At 48.8% G+C, this 23,301-nt stretch overlaps 2 protein-coding genes across 2 annotated transcripts in view; one reads left to right on the top strand and one right to left on the bottom strand.

Annotated features, from left to right (window-relative positions):
- The window catches only part of ZMPSTE24 (zinc metallopeptidase STE24), a 37,631-nt gene extending 26,182 nt beyond the window's left edge, over positions 1 to 11,449 (top strand). The window contains exons 8-10 of the mRNA XM_084874634.1: positions 6,357 to 6,461; positions 8,979 to 9,122; positions 9,654 to 11,449. Of these exons, the coding sequence (XP_084730760.1) occupies positions 6,357 to 6,461; positions 8,979 to 9,122; positions 9,654 to 9,878 (474 nt within the window). The 3' untranslated portion in view covers positions 9,879 to 11,449. The remainder of the gene's footprint in view (positions 1 to 6,356; positions 6,462 to 8,978; positions 9,123 to 9,653) is intronic.
- A 4,254-nt stretch (positions 11,450 to 15,703) lies between these two features.
- COL9A2 (collagen type IX alpha 2 chain) overlaps positions 15,704 to 23,301 on the bottom strand; it is a 25,568-nt gene continuing 17,970 nt past the window's right edge. Inside the window, exons 18-33 of the mRNA XM_084874557.1 lie at positions 23,299 to 23,301; positions 22,849 to 22,902; positions 22,652 to 22,705; positions 21,643 to 21,687; positions 21,190 to 21,243; positions 20,355 to 20,408; positions 20,048 to 20,101; positions 19,891 to 19,962; positions 19,635 to 19,670; positions 19,491 to 19,535; positions 19,372 to 19,404; positions 18,902 to 19,048; positions 18,584 to 18,638; positions 18,124 to 18,312; positions 16,888 to 16,965; positions 15,704 to 16,477 (exon numbers count right to left, since the gene is read on the bottom strand). The exon at positions 23,299 to 23,301 is cut by the window's right edge and continues 51 nt beyond it. Of these exons, the coding sequence (XP_084730683.1) occupies positions 16,278 to 16,477; positions 16,888 to 16,965; positions 18,124 to 18,312; positions 18,584 to 18,638; positions 18,902 to 19,048; positions 19,372 to 19,404; positions 19,491 to 19,535; positions 19,635 to 19,670; positions 19,891 to 19,962; positions 20,048 to 20,101; positions 20,355 to 20,408; positions 21,190 to 21,243; positions 21,643 to 21,687; positions 22,652 to 22,705; positions 22,849 to 22,902; positions 23,299 to 23,301 (1,173 nt within the window). The 3' untranslated portion in view covers positions 15,704 to 16,277. The remainder of the gene's footprint in view (positions 16,478 to 16,887; positions 16,966 to 18,123; positions 18,313 to 18,583; positions 18,639 to 18,901; positions 19,049 to 19,371; positions 19,405 to 19,490; positions 19,536 to 19,634; positions 19,671 to 19,890; positions 19,963 to 20,047; positions 20,102 to 20,354; positions 20,409 to 21,189; positions 21,244 to 21,642; positions 21,688 to 22,651; positions 22,706 to 22,848; positions 22,903 to 23,298) is intronic.

Here is a 23,301-nt window from a genome sequence, read left to right as displayed (position 1 = left end):
GAGGCTGAAGGGGAAGTAACTATTTGTTGTTCTTTTATATGAAACTAGAGGCCTGGTGCATGAAATTTGTGCACTGGGGGTGGTGGTCCCTGCTTAGTGCCATTTTTTAAATTGTCTGTGACCAAATAAAAATAAATAAATTGCCAGGACCGGTTTGGCTCAGTGGATAGAGCGTCAGCCTGCAGACTGAAAGGTCCCGGGTTCTGATTCTGGGCAAGGGCATGTACCTTGGTTGTGGGAACGTCCCCAGTGGGGGCTGTGCAAGAGGCAGCTGATTGATGATTCTCTCTCATCGATGTTTCTAACTCTCTATACCTCTCTCTTCCTCTCTGTAAAAAAATCAATAAAAATATATTTATAAATAAATAAATAAATAAATTGTATGTAACCGTTTCACAGCTGCACATGCTCAGAGTGGCACTCTAATCTCTTGGAGCGGGGCGGGGGACGGGCCAGGTCGGGGCCAGGCAGGCTAGGAGTGTGGGCTCAGCCTCGGCCCCTAGCAAGTGCAGAGACAGCGCCGCTGCTGTCTGGATGAGTCTGACCCTGAGGGCCGCTCGGGACTGCCTCCACCAGGGCGACGGGCCTGGGGGCCTCGGGGGCGCTGATGTGCTGTTTTTGTGGGCACCCCTGGGTGCGGTGGCTGGGGTGGATGTCCGTGCAGGGGACTTAGAAGAGCTCCCGTGGCCGCTTCCTCTCCCTTCTTTGCAGTCCAGGCTTCTGTCAGGCACTCTCCTCTGAACGTGGCTCTGGTTTCCCAGCCCCTCTGTGGCTCCCTGCCACCCCCGCCCACTCAGGTCTCCCCAGCCGCCCACCTGTCAGCACCGTCCTGGGGCAGGTGTGGGGGTGTGGGGAGCAGCTCCAGTAAAGCTTAGTAAACCCCAGGTCTGCGTTAGGATTTGGCTGTGGAGCTGCGGGGGAGTCTTCCTGGGCCAGACTAAATCTGTGAGACTCGAGTCCTGCCCCACAGCCCCGCCCACTCTGCTGAATGGTCGTGATGTGATGGCATCCTGGATAATTTGCATATTCCTCTATTAGTATAGATTAGTGTGGAAAAGTAAGAAAATCCAGTTCTGCCTAAGAATCCACTACAAACAAGTAATTCTTTTTCTGGAAAATGATCTTTGTTTAATCTCTTTCTTTCTGTATCTTTGAATGTGACTCTGGTACAGTTCTGAATAACTTCTAAATCCAAATGTCAAACCAAAGGCATGAGCCTCTGCTATTTAATTAGGAACTGAAACAGAAGCCTGAAGACTGTGTTAATTTATATAAAATGAGGCCAGTGATACCTGCCTTATAAAGTAGAAATGAATGAATTATATGTAAAATACCTAATATTCACTGTCTGGTATATAACCCAATAATGAGTGGGAACTAGTATCATCATTATTAAAAACAGCCATACTTTGCTTATTATTAAAGTAATAGAAAAGTTAGAAACCATCAATAACAATGTTCTTGCTGTGAATATCTTTGTATGTAAATCTTCAGTTGCACCTCTTAACTTTCCCCTTCAGAATAGATGTCTGTTAATTGGTGCATTCATTCATTGCTCCCTTTTAATGGCCGTGCCCTGAAGATGCAAATACGCATGTGTGTGTCAGCCATTTAAAGAACTAGGTTAGTTATCTCATTCTTTTTTTTCTTTACCAAATGCACTCTGATCTATATTCTAATATTTAAAAGGAAAAGATATAATAAATGTAAATATCCTGTAAATATCTTTAATTGATCCCTTTTTCTCATGCATCTACCCGCTTTGCTTTGTGGTCACTTTCCTTAAAAATGAGGAACTGGTAAAGGGGGGGGAAAGTGGTAGATATCTAGATTCCAATAAATCTGGCTGCCTGTGTTCCCATTAGGTTGCGTTTTTCTAAATTGTATAAAGCAAAATCAAGTTCACACTTATCTGTGAGGGTTTTTTTTTTCTTTTTTTCTTTTTCTGTACTTCACCTTTAAGTACCTGGAATTTATTTCAAAACCTTTAACCTTCACTTTCTAGGATATATGTTTTCTAATTGTTTATTGCAGCATATTACATATCTCCAATAGATCAAGCTTGTTTATTAGTTTGTTCAGATCTTTACATCGTTACTAATATTTTACTTGCTTGATGTTTCAAAGATTGAGAGAAGTATGTTGACATCCTCTATTATGATAGGATTGTCAGGTTTTATTTACAAATCTGACAATTTTGAAAAAATATATCCTGAGGAAATTGTATCTTCTTCTATATATATAAAAGGCTAATATGCAAAGTGTCCCCTCGGGAGTTCGACCAGGAGACTAGGAGTTTGATCACTTGCTATGATGTATGCTGACCACCAGGGGGCAGCACAAAAATGAATGAAGGCCCTGGCTGGCAGCCGGAAGGCCCCGATCAGCCCTGATTGTCTGTCAGGCCTAGGGATCCTACCTGTGCATGAATTTTGTGCACCGGGCCTCTAGTTAGGTAGATAAAAAATTAGAATTAATATATCCTCCTGTTAAATTGAACCTTTATCATTCTGTTGTGACCTTCTTTAATAATGCTTTAAGTTGATTTTGTCTGATATAAATACAGCTCCCAGCTATTTTTTTGGTTAATGCTTTCTAGCATTGTCATGTAATCATTTCACTTTTCAAGAAAATTGAGATAAAATTTATCATTTGAACCATTTTAAAGTGTTCAGTATTTTATTTTATTTTATTTTTTATTAAATTATTATCTGTGTATCTATTTTACCATTGCCCCCCCCCATATTCATTCAGTATTTTTTAATATATTCATTCAGTACAACAATCACCATTATTTCATTCATCCTTTTACTTTTAACCTTATCATCCTTATTTTTTAGATATCTTGTGCATAATCTGTAGATAGATTTTGTTGTTATGGCTGACAGTCACTACCTTTTTTATTGACAATCTGAGTGAACCAATAGTTGAAAAGTCCTTTTCTTTTGCCCTATTCAGAGAACAAGCTACCCTGTTTCCCCGAAAATAAGACAGTGTCTTATATTAATTTTTTCTCCCAAAGTTGTGCTAGGTCTTAATTTCAGGGGATGTATTATCTTTCCATGCGCTAGGTCTTATTTTCGGAGGATGTCTTATTTTCGGGGAAACACGGTATCAGGCATCTGCCAGGATGAGGGAGGAGCAGTTGCCTTTTGGTGTGGAGCTGGAGAAGGAACCTGGAGCTTTAACTCTTTCTCGAACAGCTCTCATTCAATTCTTATTTTAGTTACCTCCCTCTCTCCCCCCGTTCCAGAGTACCTGGTGCTGGTAATTTCCAAACCATTTGAAGACTGCTATAAACAAGGCTGATTCTCTCTTTTTTTTTTTTTTTTTCCTTTTTTTTTTTTTTTAAACCTTTATTGTTCATATTATTACAAAAGTTCCTCATTTTTTCCCCCCCTCCACCAGGTTCCTACCCCACCCTCTGCCCTTTCCCCACCCCCCATTGTCCTCATCCATAGGTGCACAGTTTATGTTCAGTCTCTTCCCTCACCCCCCACTCCTTTTTTCCCAAAGAATCGTCAGTCCACTCCCCTTCCATATCTCTGATTCTATTATATTTAACAGTTAATATTGTTCATCAGGTTTTTTTAATTCCCTTGGTTTTTAGATTCACTTGTTGATAGTTATGTATTTGTTGTTCATATTTTTATCTTTATTTTCTTTCTCTTCCGAAAGAACCCCCTTCAGCAATTCATATAATTCTGGTTTGGTGGTGATGAACTCCTTTAGCTTTTTTTTATTATCGATAGTGAAGCTCTTTATCTGGCCTTCAATTCTGAGTGATAGCTTTTTGTCTCCTTCCCGCTAGGGCAATCAGTGGCACAGTCAACCGCCCGTTCTCTGTGCACAATGTGCACACCTCTGGGACTTCCCTTTGCCGCTGCCCTGGATTTCCGCCTAACAGCCCAGGCTCCCTCTGTATGAGCCTGGGTCCCCGGGGTCTGGCCTAGAACTGGGGTTCAGAGCAGTCGAAACTGGGGCTCAGCACAGTCCAGAGCTTTTGTCTCCTTCCCGCTAGGGCAATCTAGCAGCAGAGTCAACGGTCCATCCTCTGCACGTAATGTGCGCGCCTCCAGGGGCTCTGCCATTCGCTGCTCCCCTAAGATTCCGCCTAACAGCCCAGGCTCCCTCTGTATGAGCCTGGGTCCCCAGGGTCTGGCCTAGAACTGGGGTTCAGTGCTGTCGGATCTGGGGCCCAGCACAGTCCGGAGCTTTTATCTCCTTCCCGCTAGGGAACGCCAGCCAGGCATTCAGCCTCCTCCTCCTCTCCGGCTCCGTCCTCTCCGCGCGCAACATGTCTCCGTACCTTAGGCTTTTCAGCTCCTCTGATTTTCCTTCTGGTTTTCTCTTTCCTTCTCGTTGTAGAATTACCAGTCAGTCGACTTTCCTGTAGTTCTGGGTAATGTCCATTTTGTATTTTATTGAAATTGTTGTGTGAGGCTGTAGTTAGATGTTACCTATGCCGCCATCTTGGATTCTCCTTTTTTTCCTTTTTTTTTTTTTAATGTATTTCATTGAATTTTTACAGAGAGGAAGAGAGAGAGATAGAGAGTTAGAAACATCAGTGAGAGAGAATCATCGATCAGATGCCTCTTACACAATCCCTACTGGGGATGTGCCAGCAACCAAGATACATGCCCTTGACCGGAATCGAACCTGGGACCTTTCAGTCCGCAAGCTGACTCTCTACCCACTGAGCCTAACCGGTTTCAGCTGATTCTCTTTTCTCCATCTGTTTTCCTGCTTCCAAAATGTTGTTTTTGTCACCTCTACTGTTTTCCCTTCACCATCCAGGTTTATATCTTTATATTTTTATATATTATACATATATATTTTTTATTTATATTTATATATAAATATAGAGGCCCTCCAAAAATAATAATAATAAAAAAGAAAAAAAAGAAAAGAAAAAATAAAATAAAATAAATAAATAAATATAGAGGCCCAGTGCACAAATTCGTGCACAGGTGGGGTCCCTCGGCCTGGTTGGCAATCAGGGCCCATCGGCGGAGCTGGCTGGCTGGGGGGAGGGACTGTGGGAGGTTGGCCAGCAGCAGGAGGTTGGCTGTGGGAGCACACCCACCACCAGGGGGCACCTCCTGTGTTGTACGTCTTTCCCTGGTGGTCAGTGCATGTCATAGCAACTGGTTGTTCAGTCATTCTGTCACTTAGGCTTTTATATAGATAAATATCTTGCTTATAGTTTTATTGGGGATTTTGGGGAGAAAATTAGATGTGATGTACTTTCTGCCATCTTAACTTGGAATTCTCCAATTTTTAAAATGGCAACTCCTGGTGTATTTTTGGAGGTCATAAGTGATATGTTCTTATTTATAGATAACTTAAAATATAGGAAAAGTATAAGATAGTTAAACATCACTAATTCTACCAAATAGAAGAAACTTGTTAACATTTTGATACACCTCCAATCTGTTTTCTAGATTTGTGTGTGTGTGTGTATATATATATATATATATATATATATATATATATATATATATGTATCATTATTTATATTATTGATTTCAGAGAGGAAGGGAGAAAAAGAGAGCAAAAATGAGCAAAAATAATTGATTGTCTGCCTCCTGCACACTCCCCACTGAGGATCAAGCTTGCAACCTGAGCATGTGCCCTGACCGGAAATCGGACTGTGACCTCCTGGTTCATAGGCCGATGCTCAACCACTGAGCCATGCCAGCCAGGCTCACATTTTTTCATAATTAGGATCATATAGTGTTTTAGTATTGTTTCCTTCTTTCTTCGCCTAATTAAATCATTTTTCAAGGTCAGAACATAATCTTAGAAAACATTACTAATGGGTCTATAACATAACTATTATTTTACACTATTCAACATGAGCAATTTCCCATGTCACAACCTAATTTTTAAAAACAAAATTTCTCTGCATACTTCAGCAGCACATATACTAAAATTGGAACAATACAAAGAAAATTAGCATGGCCCCTGTGCAAAGATGGCATGCAAAATTCGTGAAGCATTCCATATTAAAAAAAAATTTTTTTAATGGGTTTGTAATATGGCTGTCATATGACATTGTCATGATTTATTTATCTAGTCTATTGATAAAGACTATATTTTTTTCTAATCTAAATTAGGCTGTAAACTTCAGGAAGGCAGCATAAGTCTGTTTTGTTCATGGTTCTCTCCTCGGTGCTTGAGCCAGTGTCTGATGTAAGTGGTTTGGAGAATGTTCTGTTAGTAAATGAACAGTTTTGCACAAAAGTCAGATTGCTTCCTTAAGTTAAAACTAAAAATGGGCTCTTACTGGGGTCAAAGGTATAAGCTTTTTGAAGGTTCTTGATAGTTTATTTTCCATTTGTTCTTTGATTCAGAATAAGAAACAAGGCTGCAATAATGAGGAGGTACTTGCTGTACTAGGCCATGAACTGGGGCATTGGAAGTTGGGACACACAGTCAAAAATATCGTCATTAGCCAGGTAAGTTTGGAAAGACAGCTCTCTTTCTATGGCATGGTAGTCAAATTTGAAGTATGGCAGGCATGAGAGACATATAGGAGAGAGGTTAAGACAGACTCCATAACCTGGCCACCTGCTTAACATCAAGGCTCCTTGACTCACTACATGTGTGACCTCAGGCAGTTTCCTGAACCTGTCTGCCACCATTCCCTTTTTGAATGATAACACCTCAAAGGACTAATACAAGAATTAGATGAGTTAATATATGTTTATAGAAGTACCTGAAAATTGGTAAGTACTATAAAGTATTTATGGTTATCACCATCGTCATCACTATCTCCTGATTCACCAAACTGTGGGAGCTGTAAGAGCAAAAGAAGTGAGCCCGCCAAAACCGGTTTGGCTCCGGTTTGGCTCGGTGGATAGAGCATTGGCCTGCAGACTGGAAGGTCCCAGGTTCTAGTTCTGTCAAGGGGATGTACTTTGGTTGCGGGCACATCCCCAGTGGGGCGTGTGCAGGAGGTAGCTGATCGATGTTTCTCTCTCATCAATGTTTCTGGCTTTCTAATCCTTCTCCCTTCTTCTCTGTAAAAAAATCAATAAAATATATATATATATATATTTTAAGTGAACCCAAAGAGGTTGGACATTAAAATGCTTTGATAAAAACATTTTTTTCTCATTAAAAGGCATTATACATCTATTGGTAAGACATTGGAAAACGTAGTGAATATAAAGAAGAAAGTAGCAGTTCCTGTAACATTCCTCCTTTGGGTATGAATGCCTCTAAAGCAGTGTTTCCCAACCTTCTCTCATGATGAGAATCACCTGGTGGAGTTGTTAAAACACAGATTCCTGAATCCCAACTAAGAAATGCTAAACTAGAATTTTTGGGAACATATAGGTAAAATTGTATACTTAACTAGTGCTCTAAGACAGATTTTATATACAGAGCACTAAGTTAGGTATGCACTTTTACCTATATGTTCTCAAAAATTCTAGTTTAGCACTTCTTAGTTGGGATTCAGGAATCTGTGTTTTAACAACTCCACCAGGTGATTCTCATCATGAGAGAAGGTTGGGAAACACTGCTCTAAAGCCACAGAGTGGCCACACGTTTGCAGGCTCTGGCAGAAGCAGCACTGCATCTTGCTGACTAGAGCCGAGCATTTATGGGCTTCACTGAGTCTTAAGTGGGACTTTGTACCTTTCTAAAAGCCACCTGGTTCTGGATGATGAATTATATGGGAAGATTTATGAATCCTGTAGGCACTTCCCTGTTGTCTTAATATCTATAGGTATAAAAATGAGTTTCTTATATGGATACACATCAGTGAGTAAGACTTTAAATAAATCCAAATTCAGTCTAATAAGGAAAATCAAACCCCTTTTCATGAAAGTAGGGGTCCAATGGAATCAGTTTACCTCATGTGAGGTTGTGGGCTGGTCCCTAAGGTGTGGTACTGGGGCTGGGGTGACTGCCTCCCCTGAGATTGGGCACCTGGCAGGAGCCGGTGGGGGGTGTCTTACGTTGTTGACTGCCGAACTGACTCCATCCCTATCGCCTTGGCTGTTTTGTTCCTGAGTCCCTCAGCCAGGTTCTTGAGTGACAAAGCAGGCATCTCCTCCACCTGATCAGTGAGAGCTTCCTCTGTGGGACTCTTGGTGAACATTCACCTAGACCACTGAATTAACACACTCAGTACTAATTTTGGAAGTTTTCCCACATCCCTTTTTTCCAAATCTTATTAGCCATCCTCTAGTTCAGTGGTCGGCAAATTGCTACTCGCAAGCCACATGCAGCTCTGTGGCCCCTTGAGTGTTCTAACACCACTTCTTCAAAATAGACTCGCCCAGGCTGAAAACCGACTTCTGCACATGGGCCACTTCGAAGTTTCAATCGCACTGTACATGCGCGCCCGCATGTGGTATTTTGTGGAAGAGCCACACTCAAGGGGCCGCTTGTGGCTCACGAGCCTCGGTTTGCCAACCACGGCTCTAGTTCGTTCCAAAGCCCTGATCGTCCGGCCAAACCATTAGTTGTGCACTGCTAGTGCATCAGTATATATATAGCCTCAGCTTAGACCCTCTCTCCCTCTCTGCTTCCAGACTGAGTGAACGGTGATATAAACTACTTAAAGTTCCTCGTGGAGAGTATTTCCTTTTGTTTTATTTAGTTAGTTAGTTAGTTAGTTAATCCTCACCCAAGGATATTTTTCCATTGATTTTTAGGGAGAGAGAGAGAGAGGGAAAGACAGAGAGGAAACATTGATGTGAAAGAAACACATCGATTGGTTGCCCGCTGCACGAGGCCTGCCCAGGGCCCAGGCTGGGGAGGAGCATGCAACTAAGGTATGTGCCCTGGACTGGAATTGAACCCGGGACCCTTTGGTCCGCAGGCCGACACTCTATCCACTGAGCCAAACCAGCTAGGGCACGCTAATACCATTCTTAAATTCACACCAGGATGTCTGATTGTACTTTTTTGGTACTGCGGTGAAATTGGCTTAGTAATAACTTAGAGATTTTGTGTCCTAGATGAATTCTTTCCTGTGTTTCTTCTTGTTTGCTGTGTTAATCGGTCGAAAGGAGCTTTTTGCTGCATTTGGTTTTTTTGACAGCCAACCCACTCTAATTGGACTATTGATCATCTTCCAGTTTATTTTTTCACCTTACAATGAGGTAAGTATAATCTTTAAAATTATCTCACATATGCCCTTGCCTGTTTCAAATCTAGAAACCCCAATGGTAGTAAAAAAACACACAAAAACTATCGTTTTTAACAAGGAAATGAAACAAAGTCTTTCAGTCCCTTGATTTCTTGACCAGTATAAAACAGTAGCAGAAAACCCAAGCCCAAATAAAAGAAAAGCTTGCTTACGGCTAAGGGAAAAAAGTAGAGAATTAGACTTTAGAGCAGGATTGTTGGGAAATATGTAAAATGCCCAGCAAATAGCAGATTATTCAAAATTAGTATTTTTTGGTAAGGGTCATTTGGATGTATATCTGTTTCCGATTTGCTTGGGGGGGGGGTGGGGGGAACTCAGTATGTAATAATTCCCTCATCCTAGGTTCCCTAAGTGCTAGTGATCTTGCTTGGGCCTGCTGTTTCTCTCATCTTGAGCAGAACTTCCTCTCAGCCTGAGCTCTTGAAACCTTCAGGGACAACAAAGAAGTGGGCAGTGGCTAAAACGCTTTTATTTATTTTTTCAGGTTCTCTCTTTTTGCCTCACAGTGCTGAGCCGGAGATTTGAGTTTCAAGCTGATGCATTTGCCAAGAAACTTGGAAAGGCTGAAGACTTGTATTCTGCTTTAATCAAACTCAACAAAGATAACTTGGGATTCCCCGTTTCTGACTGGCTCTTTTCCATGTGGCATTATTCCCACCCTCCACTAATAGAGAGACTTCAAGCTCTGAAAGATCCTAAACAAGACTGAGTTGTCCAGCTTCTGCAACCGACGGCATTTCTAATTATTTCTGTCCTGACAGCATGTTTCCGGCTCTTGATGTTTTTAAACTTTTCTTTTTAAAGAAAACTATGAAGTACAGAAAAGTCCAGATTTAAATATATTTAATCCCATTTCAAAAATTATTTTAATAATCCATTTCTCAATGAAAACACTGGATGGAGATTTAAGGCTTGTACTTTATCTTTAACATTGAATTTATCATCAAGTTGTAGAAAAAAAATTTTAAGTGAATTTTTAGAGAGAGCAAGAAACCCTGATTTGTTGTTATTTGCGCATAAATTGGTTGATTCCTGTATGTGCTCTGACTGGGGATCAAACCTGCAACCTTGGCTTATGGGGATGATGCTCTAACCAACTGAGCTACCTGGCCAGGGCCATTAATTTGTAAATTTTTTGAGCCATGTAAGGCTTTTGGGGGCATATACTTAAAAAAGAGGACATACCACCTCTGAGTCCTGTCTGTAATACGGAAACTGCTTTCGAAGCACCGTGCTTATACCCAAGTTGAGACTTGTTTTTACTTTAATGCTACTACGATTTAACCTGGCCAATCAGTGTTTTAAATAGGAAGAAAGATAATAATTGGTAAGACTGATGTTGTTTAAGTGAAAGTAGTTAGAAATATGCCCTACAATTCTACCAAATTTCTCTGTTCCCTCTCTTGCTACACACTGATCAAGAATTTCCAATAGTGCTTTGAAATTAGAAATTATGTGTAGAATGCTTCAAATCATTGGGTTTAACTTTTGTTTTTAAGAAAATCTTAGTTCTTTATTTTTCCTTCCACCTGGTGAGTATGATCAGACCCATTAGCAGTAAACTAGTATTTTTCAGAACATTCTGCTTTTTCCTCATTCATGCTCTTTTATTCAATAGGTGGTATATTCTTTCACGTGGCAGAAATTGCCATATTGAACAGATTTTGCTATTTTTAAAATGACAGAATGTGGAAAGAAGAGAAATAATATTTTAAGAGACGTAAGGGTGAAAATGCTGATTCTCTTATGATATTATAGGAAAAAATATAGTTTTCTATCTCAAGGACAGAAGAGTTTTGGTTTTTATTTTTATAATTTTTATCGGTAAGTTGTAAGTACTATTTAATCGAGCCTGTTTCCATTTTTTAAAATTACACTTCTTGATATGCAGATAATTTTTCATTCTTAAAACAAATGTCACAAAAGATTTTAAGTTTAAAAAGCTGCATGTTTGACTGCTTCAAATCTCTACACTTTCTGTATGAGAACTTTGTGGCTGAACTGCCACCCACGACTAATGCTTACCTCTGGGCATTTGTTCCAAAGTGGGATCAACTGTGCACCCTTGGTATCTGGCCAGAAAGGCTTTGCTCAGCTCGTAACTGAGTGACGTGTAGGTTGGTACAGCATTATTTATTCCCCAAGGCTAGAGGAGCAGTCCTGTGGTTCTATCCAGCTTTGTCGTGGACCCATGCTGTGTTAACTGCCTTTCCTCCCTCTGTGCCTTTAAACACAGATTTTAGTTCTGCACAAGTGAGACATTAAAAATCGTCAATTACAGATTGATGTGCTTTGTCTTCGATTTAACAAAATTTGTGCATCGTTTGTCACCTCGCTGTGTTTATATAGAGAACGGAGTTGCTAAGGACACAAAGAATAATGGGAAGAAACAGCCCTGATGCTGAGTGACGCTGACGCATCAGCCTGCCTCACTCACACAGGCGTCTTCAGAGTGCCTCCTGCTGCCTGGGGTGTCAGCGGTACAGGTTCTTCCTGGTTCCTGGTGTGCTCCAACAGCGTCGTTCGGAGCCATTCCTTCTCCGCTGTCACGACCCCCAGCTGTCGTGAGCCGGTGTGGTCTGCTCCAGCTGCCTCTTCGGTCTCCTATGTAGCCGTAGTTAGCTTTAATTGTGTGTAATTAATATGTAATTGTTTTCATCTAGTCACCTACGATGTATGGAAGGCAGAGGCAAAGGGGTAGCCAGAGTCTCCGGGTAGCTTCCTGAGTTTCGCCCAATTAGGGGAAGGAGTAGGGAGGCCAACCAAAGAGGGAAGGAGGTAGCAGTTTGCATCCCTTGGTGGGTCTGCAGGGGCAGAGTGAAGTAGAGCAAGGCCTCAGCTTTGAATTTAAGGCAGAGTCAGCCATGTGTATATATTTGTCTGGGCCCTTTACTGACATCTGAGAGCTGCTAGTAAATTTTTTTTTTTTTTTTTTTTTTTAATATATTTTATTGATTTTTCACAGAGAGGAAGAGAGAGGGATAGAGAGTTAGAAACATCGATGAGAGAGAGTCATCGATCAGCTGCCTCTTGCACACCCCCTACTGGGGATGTGCCCGCAACCACGGTACGTGCCCTTGACCGGAATCGAACCTGGGACCTTTCAGTCCGCAGGCCGACGCTCTATCCACTGAGCCAAACCGGTCCCGGCCTTTTTTTTTTTTTTTTTTTTTTAACTTAATATATTTTACTGATTTTTTACAGAGAGGAAGAGAGGGATAGAGAGTTAGAAACATCAATGAGAATCATCGATCAGCTGCCTCTTGCACAACCCCCACTGGGGATATGCCCGCAACCAAGGTACATGCCCTTGATCGGAATCGAACCTGGAACCTTTCAGTTCGCAGGCCGATGCTCTATCCACTGAGCCAAACCGGTTTCGGCACTGCTAGTAAATTCTATCTCCGTTTCGGATAGGAGCAAAATCCCAGGGGTTGAGTGGCTTTAGTACCAATGTGGGTCCCACCTTGCCCTTTACCTTTATATTCTGATTGTCATCCCATTCCTTTATGTAGCATTTCCCTCGCTGAGGAAGCCGTCTTTCTTTGGTCTTTTTCATCAGTCCTCTGGATTCTTTTGTGCATGTATACTTTCTGTAGCTTGGATTTTTTTGAGTGCTCTGTCGTCATTAGCAGAAAGCTGAGTACCACTTGAGGACCGTAAGTTCTGTCCTACGTGCTATGCAAAGAAAATTACAGAGAACTCCTGTCCAAAAACTTCTGATTCAAGCCCACAGTGGTGTGAATGAGGAACTTGTGTGTCAAGCTAAGCACAGTTTGGTAGGAAGGCAGAAACGACCCATCGAGCCTGGTGTAGCCCTGTCCAGACAATACTGCCCAGGATGGTTGCTAGGGAGGAGAATTTCATAAACAATTTGTCAGAGAGGAAGATATCCTCATGTGTTCTATATATGTATTGCTTTTGTTAATCTCACTTGAGGATATTCTTCCATTGATTTTTAGAGGGTGGGAGGGAGGGAGACAGAAACATTGATGTGAGAGAGACACATTGATTGTTTACCTCCAACCGAGGTAACATGCTCTTGACCAGAATCAAACCTGGGATCCTTCAGTCCGAAGGCTGATGCTCTTTCTACTGAGCCAACCAGCTAGGGCTACCCCATGGGTTCTAAAAACCTGTGAAACCAGCACTGCCCTCCCCCCATCCCCCACCCCGCAAGCGGATGAAGCCAGCATCTCGGATGATAGCCTGCGCTTTGGACCAGCTCCCCGTGGCTCTCTGGACGATGGCTGATAAACGGGGGTGTATGACTTAAGAGTAAGATCCAGGGCTCGAAAACTCAACACACCATGTACTAGTGAGACTGAGCAAGAAACTTCACTGTGCCTTCACTTCTCCACCTGCTGCTAGTGAACAAATACCGAGCCCCCACTCCGTACCAAGTTCTGCTCTAGGTGCTGGGGAATACATTACTAAAGGAACAATAGAGCCGAAACTGGCCTGAGGACTGAAAGGTCCCAGGTTCGATTCCGGTTAAGGGCATTTACCTTGGTTGCGAGCACATCCCCAGTAGGGGGTGTGCAGGAGGCGGCTGATCAATGTCTCTCATCGATGTTTCTAACTCCCTAACCCTCTCCCTTTCTGTAAAAATTTAATAAAATATATTTAAAAGTAAAAAAAATATAAAAAATAGACCTTGGGGAGGTACAGTGAATAAAAAATAAATAAATAAATAAATAAAGGAACAATAGAAAAGTCCCACCTCATGGAGTTAACATTCTAGTGGGGACAATAAAAATATCTAAAATAGATATTAAATGGTGATAGATGTCTTGTAGAGAAACGAGGGCTTGAGGTGTTTGTGTGGAATGGTGGTGGGATTGTAATTTTAAATAGGATGGTCATAAGAAGACATCGCCGAAGGTAATGTTTGAACAAAGACCTGAGAAGTGAGTGGGCGACTGAGGCAGATGTTAAGGGAAGAGCGTCCAAGAAGAGGGAACAAGTGTGAAGACTTGGTGTGGGAGGAGCCTGGGGTGTTAGAAACACCAGGCGGCCGGCGTGGCTGGGACGAGGTGTGCTGGCAAGACAGGAGACAGAGTCGGAGTAGAGATGAAGCAGATTTGACAGGGACTTTCAGGCCATTGTAGGAACTGGGGGGAGAGGAGAGGGTGGGCTGTAAGCGGAGTTCTCTGCCTCTGTTGGCCAGAGGAAAAGGATGCTCCAGGGTAGGTGGGGACTTCCAGCCAAGTTTAAGGTGACATGTAGGAGGGCCCAGACTTCAGAAAATGCTCAGACCTGAGTCCCGTGTCTCCCAAAGGGTCTGGGGCTGGCAGAGTGTTTTATTTGGGGAGAACAAGTGCCCAAGTCAACAATGGAGCAAAGGGATTGGTTATCCCCTGAATTTCGAAACCTTCCATCTTCGCATGGGTCAGACACACCTGCCACACCCTTCCCTGCTCCTGCTGCTTGGAAGAGTCTCGCTGGCCTACAAAGCTAGGTGTGGAGACAGAGGCCCTCCTGTGTGCCAGGCCCTGGCAAGACCAGGTGTGCTCTGCTGCAACGATTTTCAGCCTCTTTCATCTCCGGGCACACAAACTGAATAAATTCTGTGGCACATCAAAAATAATTTTTTGCTGATCTGACCAAAAAGTGTATAATTTTGATTGATTTACAAAATAATAATAGTAATTATCTACTCTTTTTGCTCCAAAGTGACTTTTTTAAAAATCGGTGGGGTGGGGGCTGGGGCTGGTTTGGCTCGGTGGATAGTGTCAGCCTGCAGACTGAAGGGTTCCAGGTTCGATTCCGGTCAAGGGCATGTACCTTGGTTGCGGGCACATTCCCAGTAGGGGGTGTGCAGGAGGCAGCTGATCAATGTTTTTCTCTCATTGATGTTTCTAACTCTCTATCCCTCTCCCTCTCTGTAAAAAAATCAATAAAATATTTAAAAAATAAAATAAAAAATATACATTTTTTTTTTAAATGCGGGGTGAGTAATAAGTAAATAATCAGGGGACTATACTTGTATATAAGAATTTCTGGTGCCAAGAATTAACCAATCACATACAACCTTATTATGCGACATGACTAATAAAATGCAACTCTATTATATGACATATATTTATGTTTAAGACGTCACACCAGGCAGCTGTTGTGTTGGCTGTTGTCATTTTTTAATTTGACAATCTAAAAGAAAAGAGGTAGCACCCCTGAACTAAATAGGTATTGCATGTTTTAAAAATTCTGTCAGCAGCACACCAGTTGAAAATTGCTGCCCTACTGGGACAAATAACACCTGGCTGAGTCCCTGTCACAGCTGTACAGAGGCTGGGGAGGGATTTGCTCAAAATTACACAGCAGGTCACCGTCCTGGCCCTCCCCAGGTTCTTCCATCAGGTGTCCCTCAGGCATGGGGTGCCATCCGAACGCTCACATTTGGGATGTGCCCAGCTGCGGGTACCCCACCCCCGGCCCTCCCTTTTCGGAGTGGAGCCCCTGATCATCCTGCCCGGGTAGTGGAGGCCCAGCCCCAATCCATAAGAAATTAAGCCCAACAACTCCCATCCCATCCTGGTTTGTACCCACGCTGTGGGCTTTTATTTACAGAAAGGCCTGTATGGATCTAGGGGAGGGAGGACGGGAGAAGGTGATGCCAGAAAGAGAAGGGGGTGGTGTTTAAATACTCAGGAGGGAGGCAGGGAGGAATCAGTCGGGATGGCTTAAGGGTGGCCACCTCAGGTCGTCCCCTATCGGCAGTCACCCAGTAAGCCCGGGGGTGAATGGGTTAGGGACCAGCAGAGACCTCAGTCCATCTGCCCAGGGACAAGACGGTCTGTGGAGGACGGCGCAGATTAAGGAGCTATTGTTTGGGTAACATCTGAATTACGCTCCAGGAAGAGAAACACCCCATCCTCTGGAGCCTGGACTCTCCAGGGACACTTGTCCGTTGGCCTCACCTTTTCACTCCGATGCCCTCCCCTCCCTTCCCTCATGTTCTAGAATTTTCTTTTCTCAAGACTCCTTCCTGGGTCCCAGAGAGAGGTCCTGGGAAAGCTGGTTTCCTGGGCTGAGGGATGGGTTGCATGTCTATCCAGAGGGGACCTATCCCCCCAGGACGCCTGCTGGGCTGTGTCCTGGCTGCTGCTCATGGGCCCTTGATGGAGCCGGGCTCCGTGAGGCGGGCCGAGGCGTAGGCGGAGGCTCCCAGGCAGGCTGCGGGCTCACAGAAGCCTGGCAGCCCCACAGGGCCGGGCAGGCCGGGCCGGCCTCCCTCTCCGGGGGCTCCCGGGGACCCGCGGTCTCCGTCTTTGCCATTGATGGCCTGGCCAGGCCGGCCAGGGAGTCCTGTGAATGGGAGAAGGTCAAGACATCAGGGCTTGCTCCTGTCTCGGCTCTGGAACTGGCCACTTTCCAGATGGGGACCATGAAGCCAGGGACACCACAGGAAGACGGGGCTCTGCCCTAGACACATAGATCGAGAGTCACATGTGCTTGTCCATTCATCCCAGCCCCCAAACAGGGACTCTTAGGAGTGCATGCCCTTCCTTTTCCTCCATGAAGCAAAGTCCCCAGCTGTCCAGTTCCCAGCCAGACCCCACCTGCAGGCTCCTGGGTGCTCCATCGGGGAGAGGAGCCGGGGTACGGCACTGAGGTGGCTGAGCATGAGTCCTCACGAGAAGAGACCCAGTTGCCTGTGGGTCACTAGTCCCGGGGCTGAGGGGCAGATCTGCTGCTGGGCGGGGCCACGGCCTTACCTGGGACCCCTGGGGGCCCGGGCATCCCGGGGTGCCCGCGTCCCACGTCTCCCCGGTCACCCTTCTCTCCTCGCTTTCCTGCCGAGAAAGATGGGCCTTCGTTTTTCAGAATTGGAAAACGTGTTTTTTTTTTACTTTGGTTGCTATTCAGTTTATATGTCACACACAGCAGTTATTCCTGTTTTGGACTAGTTTACAACAGAGGAAAGTTGGAAATGACTGCAGAACTGGTGAAACAGAGGAAGTCCAAAGGATGGAAGATACAGGGTAGAGGAAAAGTAGGTCTTCAGTTATTCATATGGAAAACAAAACAACAAATACTAATACAAGAATAAACTCTGCCGAAACCGGTTTGGCGCAGTGGAGAGAGCGGCGCCCTGCGGACTCAAGGGTCCCGGGTTCGATTCCTTGGTTGTAGGCACATCCCCGTAGGGTAGGGGTGTCGAACTCAATCAGAGAAGGGGCCAAAATCTAAAATCCAGCCTAAATCGCGGGCCGAATGGTTTACTGAACAGTCATAAACTGACAACGTCATAAACTGACAGCGGAGTGCAGTGATGACAGCGCGGTGCGGGCCACATTGCAAGGTCTGGCGGGCTGGATTTGGCCCGCGGGCCTTGTGTTTGACATATGTGCCGTAGGGGGTGTGCAAGAGGCAACTGGTCGATGATTCTCTCTCATCAATGTTTCTAACTCTATCCCTCTCTCTTTCTCTTTATAAAAAGTCAATAAAATATTTTTTATAAAAAGAAAGAATAAACTCTGTTTTGTGTACTCACAACTGTAAACCTACTTTTGCCTGACCCTACGTGCCGCTGATGAAGTTCATTGCGGGATAGGATGGCTGCCATTTCCTGTGGGCCAAGCACTGAACTAAGCCCTCTCTGTGTGTTAACTCTGAATGCAATCCTCAGAGCAACACGACGAGGTTCTTGCCATGTCACAGAGGCTGGACACACACCCACCTCGGGATTCTCGAGCTTGTCTGCCTCACTGTTTTGTTAATCTGCCTCCCTGCTTTTAGACACATGGAGAGATGTTTACCGGGTACCACTAAGTAAATTAAAAAAAAAAAAAAAAAAAAAAAACGGTCCCCCCCAAAAACCCAAATTATAAATATATTTGTTTCTATCAATTTGCTACTGAGAAGGAAAAAAAAAAAGTCAGCCTGCCAGACGGACCCACCGCGGCCAAATCCCACCGCCAGGCCTCACCCGCACCGCCGAGAGCACTCACCCTTGGGCCCCGTGTTGCCGATCTGACCCACGGCTCCCACGATGCCAGGCACGCCCCGAGGGCCAGGATGCCCGTGAGGTCCCTGCTTGCCTGGGTAACCAGGAGGCCCAGGGGGGCCTGGAAGGCCCACCATGCCGGTGGCACCCAGGGCTTCCCTCTTGGCACTCACAGCCACCTCTGCCAGTTGCTCTGGAGGGAGGGAGGGAGGGAGGGAGATGGATGCAGCTCAGAAATACAGGCACCGCCTCAGGACAGCCCCTGGCCACAGGTGAGCAGACAGAAAAGGGGGTGTCTAACTTCTCTTCCCCCCCCCCCCATTCTGCTGAGGCCCAGCCGGGCCAGGAGCATCTCAGCTCCCAGGCCCTTGGAGGCAGAGCTGCTGGGGGCACCCGGGACCTCAGCTCTGAGGCCAGGCCACTGGAAGGGGTGCTGGCCTGGCAGGGCCTGCGGGAGGGGTCACCTTGCAGCATCTTCAGCACCACGTCCACGATGTGCTGGTCACTGGCGTCCCGGCCCTGGGCAGAGAAGCCGTTCAGGAGGGGACCCCCTCCCCCCACGCCCCCTCCCACCCTCTCCCCACCCCCCACCCCCACTGCCAGCGTCTGCGCCCTGAGGCCCCTCCTGCTGCAGCCACACCCGCCCTCCCCTGGGGGCTCAGACCAGCCTCAGGGTGTCCGCTTCCTCCAGAACACCCCCCCCCCCGCCCCCCAGCCCTGAGGACTGAGCGGCACCCCCCCCCCCGCAGATTCCCCGGGAAGCCCCGCGCCGGGCCACTCACCGCCACGCCCTGGCGCCCGGGCAGCCCGGGCACGCCGCGGTTCCCGGCCAGGCCTCGGGGGCCCGGGGGGCCGGGGAAGCCCTGCACCCCGGGGGCGCCTGCATCCCCGCTGGGCCCGCGGTAGCCGGGCTCTCCGCGGACTCCTTGCTGCGGGGCAGGGGGTGCGGAGCCGGGTGAGAGGGCGCACCGTTAGAGGGGGGGTCCCCGCGGCGCCCAGGGGTGCGGGGGCGGGGGGGGCACCGTTAGGGGGGGGTCCCCGCGGCGCCCAGGGGTGCGGGGACGGGGGGGGCAAGGGGTGCGGAGCCGGGTGAGAGGGCGCACCGTTAGGGGGGGTCCCCGCGGCGCCCAGGGGTGCGGGGGCGGGGGGGGCGCACCGTTAGGGGGGTCCCCGCGGCGCCCAGGGGGGCGGGGACGGGGGGGGCGGGGGTGCAGAGGAGGGGAAAGGGGCAGCGGAGGAAGGCAGGGCTCACCTGTCCCTTGGGCCCCGGCTCGCCAGACTCGCCCTGCGGGCACAAGGAAGCCCTGTCACCAGGTGGGGGAGGGAGGGGCCCCGGGGTCACCCTGCTCCCGGCGCCCCGCAGCCGCTCACCTTCTCGCCTTTCTCTCCGGGGAGGCCGGCCACGCCCGGGTCGCCCTGCAAATGGGGAGCCAGGGGTCTGAGCTGCGCTGTGACACCCACCCGTCCCCCACCGCCGGGCCGGGGCGCCCCCAGCTGAGAGGGGCTGGTACTCACCACTCCGCCGCGGGGCCCGGTCTTCCCTGGGGAGCCCTGGGGGCGGGGCGGGCTGGGTGAGCGCTCCGCTCCGGGGAGGGCGGTGCGCGGGTCCCTGCACCCCGAGCCGGCGCACCCGCTCACCGCCCCCGCGGGCCACAGGGAGTCATCCCCCCCGGACTCCTCCTGAGCTCCGGCCCTCCACCCCGGTCCTCCACCCCGGTCCTCCACCCCGGGCTGAGGGCCTCTCCCAGGCTGTCCCCAGGCCCTCTGGTACCTTGTCTCCCTTGATGCCTGGCAGGCCTTGCGGTCCCGGGATTCCCGGGGGCCCCTGCTCCCCCTTGGGGCCCTGAGAAGAAAAGCAGCCAGAGGAGTCCATCGAACCAGGTGCCCAGACAGCTCCCCGCTGCCCATCGAGGCCGCCTCTCACTCACCTGCCGTCCCTGAGGGCCTGGCTGCCCCACGGGCCCCCTCTCCCCCTGGTCACCCTGAAACAGAAAGGAGGGGTCGCACCCCGCTGGCAGCACTGGGGGACGCCCCCTGCCGGGCTCCGGACCAGACCCTGCATGGCCATGGCCGGGCGCCCTCCACCTCTACTGTCACCAGCATGGAAGGCCTTAGCCCCACTTCACAGGCCGACACACTGAGGCCCAGGGGGGCGCCGCACCAGGGTGGGCAGGACGGCGCCTGTGCTGGGCCATGAGAGCCGGCAGCAGGGAGGGCGCTGTGCCAGGCACTTACCTTCTGCCCCATGATGCCCTGGGGGCCGATCTCTCCCCGAGGCCCCGGCTCTCCCTGGGGGACAGAGAAAGGGAGTTACGCAGGCCTGGTGGACCCTCCTGTTCACACCTGGCGAATGCCCATCCCCGAGTCACAGCTGGTTCTCTTCCTCAGGGAAGCTCTCCCTTCGCCCCGGTCTTTTCCTCTGGTCTCTGCTTTTCCTTCAGAGAACTCAACACAATCACTTAACTAACTTAATGTCTGTCTCTTCTGCTAACAAGCCGTAAGCTCTGTGTGAATAGTATCTCAGCATTGAGCACGGTTGCAGGTATTGGGTGAATGCTTAGGGAATGAATGAATGAATGAATGAATGGTTCCGAGCTGCAGTCAGCTTGGTCACATGAGGAAGTCTTTTTTTTTTTTTTTTTTTTTTTTAATTGATTTTTTACAGAGAGGAAACGAGAGGGATAGAGAGTTAGAAACATCGATGAGAGAGAATCATCGATCAGCTGCCTCTTGCAGACCGCCCACTGGGGATGTGCCCGCAACCCAGGTACATGCCCTTGACCGGAATCGAACCTGGGACCCTTCAGTCCGCAGGCTGACACTCTATCCACTGAGCCAAACCAGTTTCGGCAACACAGGAGGAGGTCTTAACCCGGAGCAGAACCGTCTCCATCCCTACTGCGTGGTGCGGAGAGGAGAGGGAGCTTCCGCAGGATGGCGGGCCAGTGGCCGGGCCCATGCCGGGGCCCACCCCAGGGTCTCACCCGGACCCCTTCAGCGGAGCGCAGGGTCCTCAGGCCTGGGGCTGGGGACAAAGCCAGAGCCCTGTGCCAAAGGAGAGGGCGCTCACCTCCTTGCCAGGGGGGCCGGAGACTCCGGGGAGGCCCTGCTGGCCCGGCTCGCCCTGTGGGAAAAGCTTACGGTCAGCCTGGGCCGTCAGGCCCTCGGCCTGGGAGAGCCCAGTGAGCCCTGACAGACTCGGGCCAATAAGCTGTGGAAGGGAGGGGTGCTCTGGTCAGAGCCTCAGGACTCCACTGGCTTCCCTGTCTCCCCTTTGGACTCAGAGCCATGCCGTCCGTCTCCACCGAGCTGGGGGGGGGGATGGACGGGGGGGGGGGGGAGATGGATGGGGGGGGGGGGCGGGGAGCGCTGGGGGGCAGGAGGAAGTGCTATTTGTGCACAGGCTGAGCCGCTGAGCCTGGGTGAGGCCTGAGCTGGCAGTCGTTAGGAATGCCCTGGTCCCTTGCCCCCAGGCTGCCTCCCTCCGATGAAGCCGTTCTGCTGCCGGCTTGGGGTTATTCACCTTGTCTCCTGGGCCTCCTTTTGTCCCGGGCTGGCCTGGCACACCCTGCACAGAAAAGTCACATCAGAGCCCAGCTGGTGTGATCAGCGGTTGAGCATCGACCCAGGAACCAGGAAGTTGCCAGTTTGATTTGGGCACATGCCCGGGTTTCAGGCTCAGTCCCCAGGATGGGGCGGGCAGGAGGCAGCCAATCAATGATCCTCTCTCATCATCGATGTTTTTACCTCTCTCTCCCCCTTCTTTCTGAAATATATATATATATATATATATATATATATATATATATATATATACACATTTAATTGATTATAAAAAATAATATATTTTAATTGATTTTTTTACAGAAAGGAGGAGAGAGGGATAGAGAGAAATACTAATGAGAGAGAAACATGGATCAGCTGCCTCTTGCACACCCCTACTGGGGATGTGCCCGCAACCAAGGTACATACCCTTGCCCAGAATCGAACCCGGGACCTTTCAGTCCGCAGGCCGACGCTCTATCCACTGAGCCAAACCGGTTTAGGCTTTTTTTTTTTTTAGAAAAGCCAAGGCAGTGTTGAGAAGTGGCTGAGAGGCAGGAAGGGTAGGCTGGCCCCATTGTGTGGTTCTTGAAGGCTGAGCTGAGCTGTGAGGGCCAGGATGGTAGGTCTCTGTTCCCGTTTCCCTGCCACTTAGTGTACCTGGGGTACCCTTTGCCTGGCCATGGAATGACCTTCTGCGAGGCACTGAGGGCCATGGCAGGGGCTGTGGCAGGGAATGGTCAGATCCCACTTGGCCATGGTGGAGGGTTGGAATCGCCCAAGAGAAGCCTGGAGCAATCGCCCAAACGAGGCCTCAGCCAGGCCGGAGGCCACAGAGGCGGTGACGAGGCCCAGGCGGGTGCGGACAGGACTAGCGCAAGAGCCGGGTGTGCGGATCTGCCGCCGCGGGGCGGCGGGCAGCAGAGCGCTCGGTCTTTCTGAGGACAAACGGCTTGCAGTGGGCGGCCGCCAGGCTCCGTGGTACTCACCGCGAGGCCCTGGTGGCCTGGGTTTCCTGGCCGCCCCGCCTGCCCTGCACTGCCCTGCGGGAGAGACGCCAGAGACACACATGAGACTCCACCCAGAAGGTCCATGGCTTCCACCGGGGTGCAGGCAGGGGAACTGAGGCCCGGGGGCAAGCAGGGATGCGTCGATGCCCAGTCCCCCCAGCAGGCCCCACACCTACCTTCATGCCAGGAATGCCGAGGGCCCCGTCCTTGCCGTCGCTGCCTGGGGGACCCTGCTCAGGGGAGAGGTGAAGGCACACTCACCATGGGGAGACGCCCGGGGTCAGGCCACCCACCATGTCGCTCTGTGACAGCTGCCGAGTGCAGGGAGGGAGTGGTCTGGTCACCGCATGAAGCCCATCAGTCAGCCGGGGGAAGGGGAGGGACATGGGAGTGGGACTTCGGGGAGGGACCACCCCCCTCCCCTGTGTGGGTGACAAATGTCCTAGATCGCTGCGGGCTTCACACGAGCTCCCCTACAGCGCTGAGGCTGCAAACACCGAGGCGGAAAGGGGCGTTTCCCGAGGGGACAGAGCCAGGGGCCGGGGACAAAGCCCAGCCCAGAGTCCCCAGGGGCTGGGGCGGAGCGGCCTGGAGCCGGCCTCTGTCCCGAGGGCCTGGCCACTCACCGC

Source organism: Pipistrellus hanaki (genome assembly GCF_964339955.1).
Source record: "Pipistrellus hanaki genome assembly, chromosome: 2".
Taxonomy (NCBI): Eukaryota; Metazoa; Chordata; class Mammalia; order Chiroptera; family Vespertilionidae; genus Pipistrellus; species Pipistrellus hanaki.
This window is presented reverse-complemented; position numbering and strand designations above follow the sequence as displayed.